The following is a 10315-nucleotide window of genomic DNA, read 5'->3' on the forward strand; positions in this document are numbered from 1 at the left end:
ATTATTAAGGTTCTTAATTGGACTTTAAAAGATTAATTAATTAATTAAACTAGTTGGACTAGAGTAATTACTTTATTAAGCCCATTAAGTGTTTGATTTAATTAATGGGCCCTAAGCTTATATATATGTGTATTAGGTTTAGGGTTAATTACTCAACACTCACAATTTTTGAAAAAAAAAAAAGGGAGCCTCCACAATTCAATTGTGATTCACGTAAATCACATAAAAATTCCTCCAAAATTTTGGCCAACTTTTCAAGAAAAAGAGAGTTGGCAAGTCTCTCGATTTTAATCTTCAACGTTGAAACTTCTTCCAAATATTCTAGTGCTATTTGGAAGCTAGAATATTTGGAAGAGGAACAAATCTTCTAGTCGTGGACCTAATTAGAAGAATCGAAGAAAGTTCGTAGGGATTCATCAAGAGCTAATCCGTTCATACCGGATTAGTTGGAGCCAAGTGATTTAATTCACAAAGGTATAATCTTTAACATCCTATGTATGTTTTGTTAAATCATACGAGCGCCCAAACAATATATTTTGACTATCAAAATAAATAAAAATTTTAAACTTCCGCTGCATTTGGGCACGTAGAAAACCGAGATCCAACACCCAGGTGTTGCATGTAGGTCGTGATGCGCCTTGAGATGGTCGTCTCTTGTCTCCCTCGTGGGGAATCCGCTTCTAGGTCATCGCTTTACTGCGTCTGATCCATCCTATAGATACATTTGTGATATCTCGGGATGTCCCGGGCCATGCATAGTGCCCGGGTCATGGATAAATCCGGACCAAGAGGGCGAAGATCTGCAGAGAAGCCCGGATCTCAAGAAACCCGAGACATTGAGGAGATAACTCAAGGACAGGGAGAATCTATGAAGATAGTTCATCAGAAGGCCGAGCCATTAAACGTCCGGGACACCTTTTCCCCGAGCTCTCGTACAAGTTTCCAGGAACTTTCTATCCGAGCCACCCGACAATAAACATAAAAATTTCGAAGAATTATTATAGTACACAAATAAAAGAGAGAGAAAACGTTAATTATTTGTAAATTTTATTTGATTACTCAAAAGTCGTATCTAATATTCCACTGAAAATTCCAAAAAACAAAATGAAATTTACATACACATATACAACATCATATTCTCTCAAGAAATCCCTGCAAAACAACCCTTTTCTTGTATTCATGCGAATCCAAAACAAGAATCTGATGGTCCGAAGAAACAACATCATTTTTGTTCTCAAAAGATTCATTGCTCTGCTTGAAACAATGAACGAAGAAAACCCATGCAGCCGAGCACAGGATCGCGCAAACCTTACCCCAAATCAGCATCACCACTAGTGTCAAAGCAATTATCGACGCCCCCACCATGGAGTCGACTTTGCCAGCGGCCGCCGTCATTTCGCCCCCATTTCCTCCCTCCCCAGTTGCGGCGGCTGCTGCCGTTTTCCCTTTATTCAGCCGTCTCTGTGGTGGTGCGTGAAGTGCTGGTAGGGAAACCGATTGTCTCAGCTTGATGATCATCGGGTTACTCGATGTTTCTTGGACCTTTGTTGGAATACTTTGTTCTTGTTGGTTCTTGTTGTTCTTCTCCACCGTGATTAATTCTTGATCAATCTAAAGTACATAAAATAAACAACCCATTCTCAAATATTGATCAACAAGAACATAACGAACACACACACACACACACAGAGAAAGATTACACACATGGATAGATACACACCTTGTTGTTGAGTAGATGGACGAGTGGCGGCGGCGCTTCGGCTGCGGCGGCCATGTCTGCGATTATCTGAATTTCTTTAATCGATTCCGATGTTGGAATATCAGATTTGGCAAAATTTGGCTTCTTGCTTCCATATTTCACTGATTCAACGCCATCGCCGTGAGCATGAGCAGCTGCAACAGATGGTACTGAGTCATGGTAGAAGTTCTTCCTGTGCTGCTTTTTCGGGGAAGACAAACCAAAACAAGCCCCAAAACTAAATAATCTCCCGCCGCCGCCGCGGCGGTAGCTGTTTGAGTTATTGTTTCCCTTTTTCGTAGGTTGGGTAGTACTCATAGGTGATAGGAGACCGATCTAGAGCTACATAAACACAAGTTCAAACAAGAAAATGTGCAAGCCACAAATATATATATATATATGAAGTGGACTTAAACACACGATTTAATTTTTCTATTATTATTATTATTATTATTCCGGGAAAAGTATTTATAAGAAGAATGAGTATCACGTGAGACCGTCTCACGGATCTTGATCTGTGAGACGGATCAACCCTACCCATATTCACAATAAAAAATAATACTCTTAGCATAAAAAGTAATATTTTTTCATGGATGATCCAAATAAGAGATCCGTCTCACAAATACGATCTGTGAGACCGTTTTACACAAGTTTTTGTCTATAAAAATAGCAAGGATAATTTGAGAATATGTATATATAGATTATTGTGAGACAATAATATAATCTTTATTCGCGAGACGTATCAACCTTATATATATTTACGATGAAAAACAATATTTTTGACATAAATAATAATTTTTAAATAACTGATTTAAATAGATATATATCTCACAAACTCGACTCATAAAGTGTATAACAAGAGTTTTTATGTATATTATATAATAACAAGTGTAATAAAAATCTACTCTCTTATCGTCATTGTCTAGACTTTAGCTGGGGCAGTGGATTTTTTATGTAAGATTAATCTTGGTTGTATACAAAGTCAATTTACTTAATTATCTAATTTTTAATATTTTGATTTTCATACTTTAACGCGTTAAAATTAGTATTAGTCCAGTCGTACATTTGATTTTTTAAAACACATTTCCTCGTAACGTGTTCAGCAATATTAGATGTCACGTTAATAAGTAAAAAAAATGTGACAACTCATTACCAATATGATGAAATAGGAATGATTTTTTTTTTAAAAAAAATTATAATTTTATTATAATAAGAACCACTCGAACTATTCATATGATCAAAACCCCAAATAGTTTAACTTAAGGGACATATTTAACTATCATTTCTAAATGACAAAAATTTGTGTGAGATGGTCTCACGAGTCGTATTTTGTGAGACATATATCTTATTTGAGTCATCCATGAAAAAGTATTAATTGTTAAGCTAAGAATATTATTTTTTATTGTGAATATCGGTAAGATTGACCCGTCTCACACGAGACCATCTCACAAGAGACATACACTTCCTAAATAACAACCAGTAGTCTCGTGCACACATTATTAATTTTTACGGTCTTTTTTTATAATTTTTTGTTGTAAATTATTATAAGTTAAAAAAAATGTTATATTTGGAGTGTATCAAGTTTTATAAGATATTGATATTTTGATTATTTTAGATTGTAAATTTTTTCTATATAATTATCATTAAGTAAATAGTTGATGAAGTAGGGATAGTTTTTATATTTTAAAAAGAAATAAACCATGACACTAAGAGTTTGGATCGATGTATTTAAAATCTATTAATTTCAAAATCTTTTATTTATTTAGATTGATAAAATTCAAGTGATTTAAAATCCACTTCTATATCAAGTTATATGTTTTAACCTAACTGTAAGTGCCTATCCTAAAAATGTTTATATGATTTTTAACCGAAATTGGAAAAACTTATTCCTATATATTATCAAAAAAATATTTTATGATCAAACATTTTTGTGTATTTTATATATTTTTAAACATTTTATAATATATCATATATAATTTATTAAGTTGAACTATAATAAATTGTTTTATGAGTTCATTAAATTTTATTAGTAAATTTTTTTATATTTATATAGTGTTGTTATCCCACCTAACAATACTTTTAGGCTGCGTTTGGTTGGAAGGATAGGATAAACTAATGATTAGTACGTAAATGATAAAGAAAATGATTTTGGTAGGATTGTAATATATGGTGTAAAATAATATTATGTTTGGTAAGATTTTTAAGTGTAGGATAATTTTGAATTTTTGGATGAAAAGACGAAATTGCCCTTCCCCTTCGCGACGGCGACGGCCGGTCGGAAATGGTGGCTAATTTTCCGGAAACTGCCACCATTTCCGACCGATTAGCGACGGTTTTTAAGAAACCGTCGCCGATCTGGTTTTGAATTATTTTAGTTACTAAAAAATTTGACATTTAGCGACCGTTTGAAAACAAACCGTCGCTATTTGCGACGGTTTTTTACAAACCGTCGCTAGACAGCTGTCGGCCGGCGGTCCATCGCCTGTCGGCCGGTGCTCGGCCGCGGTTGGCGGTCCGTCGGCGGTCGACCGGTGGTCGGCCGGCGGCGGTTGTGGAGGCGGCAGTCGGTGGCGGGAAGTGGTGGTAAGTTTGATTTTAGGCGGGAAGTGGTGGTGAGTTTGAATTTAGGAGAAGGGTAAAATTGGAAAAATAGGAGGTATTAAGAGTGTGATAAATAATCCTAGGGGGTGAGGTGGTATTATTTTAACCTACCTAATATAACCTAATCATTAATAGGAGGGATTGACTTGGTTAAATAATCACCCCAACCAAACGCCGGATAGAGTAGGATAAAATTATCTATCCTACCCAATCACCCCAACCAAACGTTACCTTAGTTGAACTTTTCAATCCTTTCTGTTTGTGCTGCTAGGCTATATAAACTAGACGATTTTATTGTGGCATGCTTCATGTATCTATCTGTATAAGACATGGCGACTCGATCTATATATAATTAAAAGTAATATTTTTTTTTATATAAAATATTAATTTTTCATGATCAATTCGGATTAGAGATCAGTCTCACAAAATTGACTCGTGAGACAGTATAACGTGAATTTTTATATATAAACTAATGGGAGCCTATACATATCTCTCATACATCTTCATACCAATCTATGCTTTTAGTTACACTTTTTCGTACACTTTTTACTTATTGCCGTATATAGTACTCTATTATACATGTTTATACATTGCTTAAATATAACTATTTAAAACAATGTTAGGTGCGACGTGAAAATACAGTCTTGTTTATGCTACGTAATTTTAATTTTGTTAGAATCCAAGAGGGGTTGAATTGGGGCATTTGACTGATATAATTTTACGTTTTGAAGTTGTTTTTGGAAATTTTGAGTTTGGTAGCGGAAAAGTTGATGTCAAATCAATTATATATAAACAATGTCAATAACTTGTGTGAGACGATCTCACAGGTCGTATTTTGTGAGACATATCTCTTATTTGGGTCATCTATGAAAAAATATTACTTTTTATGCTAAGACTATTACTTTTTATTGTGAATATCGGTACGGTAGACCCATCTCACATATAAAAATTCGTGAGACCGTCTCACAAGAGACCTATTCATGAATAATAAGTAACAATTTTATTGCAACAAGCAATTGAAAACGATAAATACTATGATAATTTGTTAAGAGATTGAAGTTAAAAAGTATTAGCAAAAACTTGTGTGAGACGGTCTCACGTGTCGTATTTTGTGAGACAAATATTTTATTTGAGTCATCCATGAAAAAATATTATTTTTTATACTAAGAATATTATTTTTTATTGTGAATATCGGTAGGGTTGACCTTTTGGGTCATCCATGAATTTTTTTTAACTTTTTATGCTAAGAATATTACTTTTTATTGTGAATATCGGTAGGGTTGACCCGTCTCACAAGAGACCTACTCAAAAATATTTTGTTCATATATGTTGGGGATAGGGGTTTTAAAAGTCTTGAATAACGACCTCAGTTTTCTCCGAATCCGACGGAAAATATGATATTCGACCCGAATGGAGGAAGTTATGGATGTGACTTTTTACCTTCAGATACTTAAATTTTCGTGTATGAAGATGGATAAGTGTATTAAATAATTCTTCTCATACTGACCCAAAATATGTGATTAAATTAATATATATATAATTTTTGGATTATGTGTTTTTGTTGAATGATATTATTTAGATGCAAGGAAGTAAATTATTAGTACATATTTATTTTTCATGCAAAAAGAAGTGTAATTTAGTCATACTAGTGAGGATTTGTGGCTTAATATAAGATATTGATAATTAAGTTTAATCTTATATATGTTTCAATAATTATGAATATTAACGATTGGTTTACTATTATGACTTGCGTATGACAATATCGTGTACGTTATACTGGATAGAGACAAGTATTTATGCAAATTTGTTGGTTTTCTATTATGTGCAAAATGAAATCGACTCGAGGTTGTCATAGTTAATGTTTCAATAAACTCTACGACCAAAATGAACAGTAGATAAAGTCAAGGGTAGAGTTATATATTATATGTCTTTGAGACGATTTTCTCACACACAATGCTAATGATATAGGACAAATGTTTCCCAAGATAAAACGATTTTCGTTTTGTAGTAGGAGCACTCCAAATCACAAAATCGGACTAAACAAAATATGGTTTTGGAACTTTTTGATATTGAAGAACGAAATATATACAATCATACGTATATGAGACAAAAATATCAGTATCTTCAAAATTCAGGCTGTGTAAAAAATTTCCATTCTGATACTCGGTTGTATTTATAATATTACAAAAGTTGCATAGACCTATTCATGGATCGGTGTCTCTGAGATCAGATTCAATCTGATCCATCAGCTTTCATATTGAAAGGAATGTTGCTAATAAATGTACATGAAATAAATATATTATGTGTATTAGAAGTTGGTGTTGTGCTCTGGTGTTGTCAACACGAGCACACAACATGCATCGGAAATTAATTATTAACACACAAATATAATTTTAATAAATAAACACCAGTTTTAAATTATGCACAAGTACGAATACTTGTGCGATACTTCATGGCAAAAATTTCACTAGAAATATATGTAAATCGCTTACACCAAAACTGTAGTGACCCGTTCCAGAATCACCTACTAATCAGATCTTAAGCATGCAAAATTAACATTTAAAACTGAATCAGGTAAACAGCGGAAAAACAGTAATACAACCCAATCGAATCTGTAAGTACAAAATACTTAAACAACCAGATCGAACTAAATTCCAAGAACAAATACCAACAACTACAAGTCAACCTCTGCCAGCTCCCTGTCCACTCCCTCCTGGACCGTCCAACCTGAGACCTGCCCCATCGAATAGGGTGTCCAAAACAGAGATAAACCGAGGACGTGAGCATAAAATGCTCAGCACCGAAAGCATGAGTATACAAGACTATGACATGCATGTATGCAAAATGTACTGGATACCAGGATCTGGGTATAACGAAATACTGCTCAGGTAAATGACGTCAAGGTATGTAGCACTCTGCGCCGTCGCACCAGGAGGTGGCTCCCATACCAAAATAAACCTGTGGATATACCGGTGACCTGACCACCATCGGCCAACGGGGTCTAACCATCCACAACAAACGAGGGCTGAGCACCCTCTCAACAGGCTATCTCAAAGATAATCAGGCCCAACATGATTATGCAAATGCCGCATGATAAACCATGCATCATATGACAGATAATAATGCAACATATAAACATGCAACACATAGTAAAGCATACTCAATCCTGCTATCTCGGATAGTACTTTCGTACCTCAAACCAGTAGATCCTAGCAATCAGCCCTAGAATCAAGCCTGCGTCCGTAGTCAGCCCACTGATGCCGCTAGCTCCCAACTAGAGCACAGCTCCGCTACAAAACCAGTAGCTCCCCGCTAGTGCCTAAACCTCGGGAAAAGACTAGAACCCATCAGAAACGACTAAAACGCTCTGGAACACTCGGAATTGGCGAGTAAAAAGTGAAGCCTCGCGCCTCTATTTATAGACAACGATCGGTAGATCCGATCCACTTCGGAAGATCCGATCCGGTACACTTCGGACCTTCCGAACCCTGATCGGACGATCCGAACCCTGCATGTCTTCCACGTGTCCAGCCACCTGTCTCGGACGATCCGAACCCTGATCGGACGATCCGAACCCTGCATGTCTTCCACGTGTCCAGCCACCTGTCTCGGACGATCCGAACCCGGTTCGGTCCTTCCGATCCCACCGAAATATAATTAATCCAATAATTAACTCAAATTAGGCATCGGGATACTACAAAAACAATACCAGTGAAAATAAAAACTAAATTCTTTGACACTCCAAGGAATTAAAAATATGCACAAAAAACACAAATCAAATCTAGATACATAAAACAAACACGTATTGCTTAAAACTAAACGAAACCATTCTTCGATCAACACTCTGTGTCAGTGTTGTTCTTGAGTGTTGTCAACATCAATCGGCAACACGGTAAATCTGTGATTTAATCAAACAAATTCTTTAACATAAAAATCTTCAACTCTGAACTATGAGTGTGTTCAGAGACAAACTCCAGCAGCTATCCTGCTCTTTAAAGTTATCGCCCGATCACACAAAAATGTCTCATCAAAATAGGTTTGGCTCTTGTATTTTTTTTCTATGCAAGAACTCTTCTGCCGACCTTTACATGCACTCCCAAAAAAACTCCAGCAGTTCCTCTCCACAACAAACTGATCACATGATCACACAAAAATTGTAGAGCAAATATATGTGGACGAGGACGCTGTAAGGCTATTCATATTTATATCTATGGCTTGACCTAAAAGTTATTTCATAGAAGAGTCGTACAAAATATGAAAACAAGATTTTCATTAGATATAAAACTCTTTTAAACAAGAATAAAATATAAGATCGAAACCGGTCTTTCCACGAAAGACAAATCCGGATTCAGCTGAACTTCTGTCGGATGCAAAACATGAGACTCATCCGCTACGTATCGTCTCAACAAGGACACATGAAACACATTGTGAACACTAGACAGATACGGTGGCAAAGCTAATCTGTAGGCCAAATCTCCCACACATTCTAAGATCTCAAAAGGACCAATGAATCTCGGAGATAGCTTACCCTTGAGTCCAAATCTCAGAATCCTCCGAAAAGGTGATACCTTGAGAAACACTTTCTCGCCTGCATCAAAATGAAGAGGTCTGCGCTTGGTGTTCGCATAACTCGCTTGTCGATCCTGAGCAGTCTTAATCCGCTGTTTGATCACAAGAACTTTGTCCATGGCCTGCTGAATCAATTCTGGACCCTCGACCTGTCGTTCTCCGACTTCCTCCCAGAACAGAGGAGTACGACAACGTCGACCATACAATGCTTCAAACGGAGACATACCAATACTCCTATGAAAATTGTTGTTGTATGCAAACTCTATCAGTGGCAGATGATCCTGCCAAGCTGGCCCGAAATCCATCACACAAGATCTCAACATATCCTCAAGAGTACGAATAGTCCTCTCTGACTGACCGTCAGTCTCTGGGTGATATGCAGTACTCCAACTCAAGGTAGTGCCCAAAGCTTGCTGAAAGCTGCCCCAAAATCTAGATGTAAATCGAGGATCTCTGTCACTAACGATACTCACGGGCACACCATGAAACCGTACAATCTCCTGAATGTACAACCGTGCCATCCGATCGAAAGTGAAATCTCTGTTATACGGAAGAAAATGGGCAGACTTAGTAAGCCGATCCACTACCACCCAGATAGCATCTCTATTCCCCACAGACATAGCCAAGTGAGTCACGAAGTCCATCGTGATATGCTCCCACTTCCACTCCGGAATAGGAAGATTCTGCAACAAACCTCCAGGTCGTCGATACTCAGCCTTCACCTGCTGACAGACTAGGCACTTGGAGACATACTGATAAACATTATGTTTCATACCTTTCCACCAAAATCGAGTCCTCAAATCCTTATACATCTTGTTGCTCCCCGGATGAACACTCACTTGCTACGATGAGCCTGGGACAAAATCTCCTCCCTCAAAGTGTCATCTTCCGGTACAACAACACGACCAGATAAGCACAAAAGACCCTCGGACTGATAGTGGAATCCAGAAGTATTATCTCCATCAGCCAACCGAGCTAATTTCTGAACCTTAGAATCAGACATCTGAGCATCTCTAATCCGAGAATACAAAACTGGCTCAGACAAAATAGTAGCTACACGGATACTCTCTGTTCCCTTCCGATGCTTACAAATGAATCTCATCGAACAGAAATCCTGAATAATCCCAGATACAGCACAAGTCTGAAGAGCAGACAATCTCACCTTGCGACTAAGAGCATCGGCCGTGAGATTCGCAGATCCTGGATGATACTTGATCTCACAATCATAATCCTTGAGTAGATCCATCCAACGACGCTGACGCATGTTCAACTCAGCCTGAGTGAACAGATACTTCAAACTCTTATGATCAGTGAAAATCTCAAATCGCTCACCATACAGATAATGGCGCCAGATTTTCAAAGCAAAAACGATCGCTGCTAATTCCAGATCATGAACAGGATAGTTTT

The 10315-nt window shown here is 36.9% G+C and overlaps 1 protein-coding gene across 1 annotated transcript; it reads right to left on the reverse strand.

Moving 5' to 3' along the window:
- Window positions 1–1026: 1026 nt before the first annotated feature.
- LOC140816741 (uncharacterized) lies at window positions 1027–2099 on the reverse strand. The gene is made up of 2 exons (XM_073176165.1): window positions 1721–2099; window positions 1027–1611 (listed from the first exon to the last, which is right to left on the reverse strand). Exons 1-2 carry the CDS (start codon window positions 2054–2056, stop codon window positions 1132–1134), a joined length of 816 nt encoding a protein of 271 aa, XP_073032266.1. The 5' UTR covers window positions 2057–2099; the 3' UTR covers window positions 1027–1131.
- Window positions 2100–10315: the final 8216 nt, after the last annotated feature.

Source organism: Primulina eburnea, chromosome 16 (genome assembly GCF_022965805.1).
Source record: "Primulina eburnea isolate SZY01 chromosome 16, ASM2296580v1, whole genome shotgun sequence".
Lineage (NCBI taxonomy): Eukaryota > Viridiplantae > Streptophyta > Magnoliopsida > Lamiales > Gesneriaceae > Primulina > Primulina eburnea.

What these genes read in the sequence shown, in the direction of transcription:
- LOC140816741 (XM_073176165.1), bottom strand. Translation starts at nt 2,056, where the DNA reads ATGAGTACTACCCAACCTACGAAAAAGGGAAACAATAACTCAAACAGC. An exon ending in TCCATCTACTCAACAACAAG is followed by an intron (nt 1,612 to 1,720) that starts GTGTGTATCTAT and finishes TATGTACTTTAG; the next exon opens with ATTGATCAAGAATTAATCAC.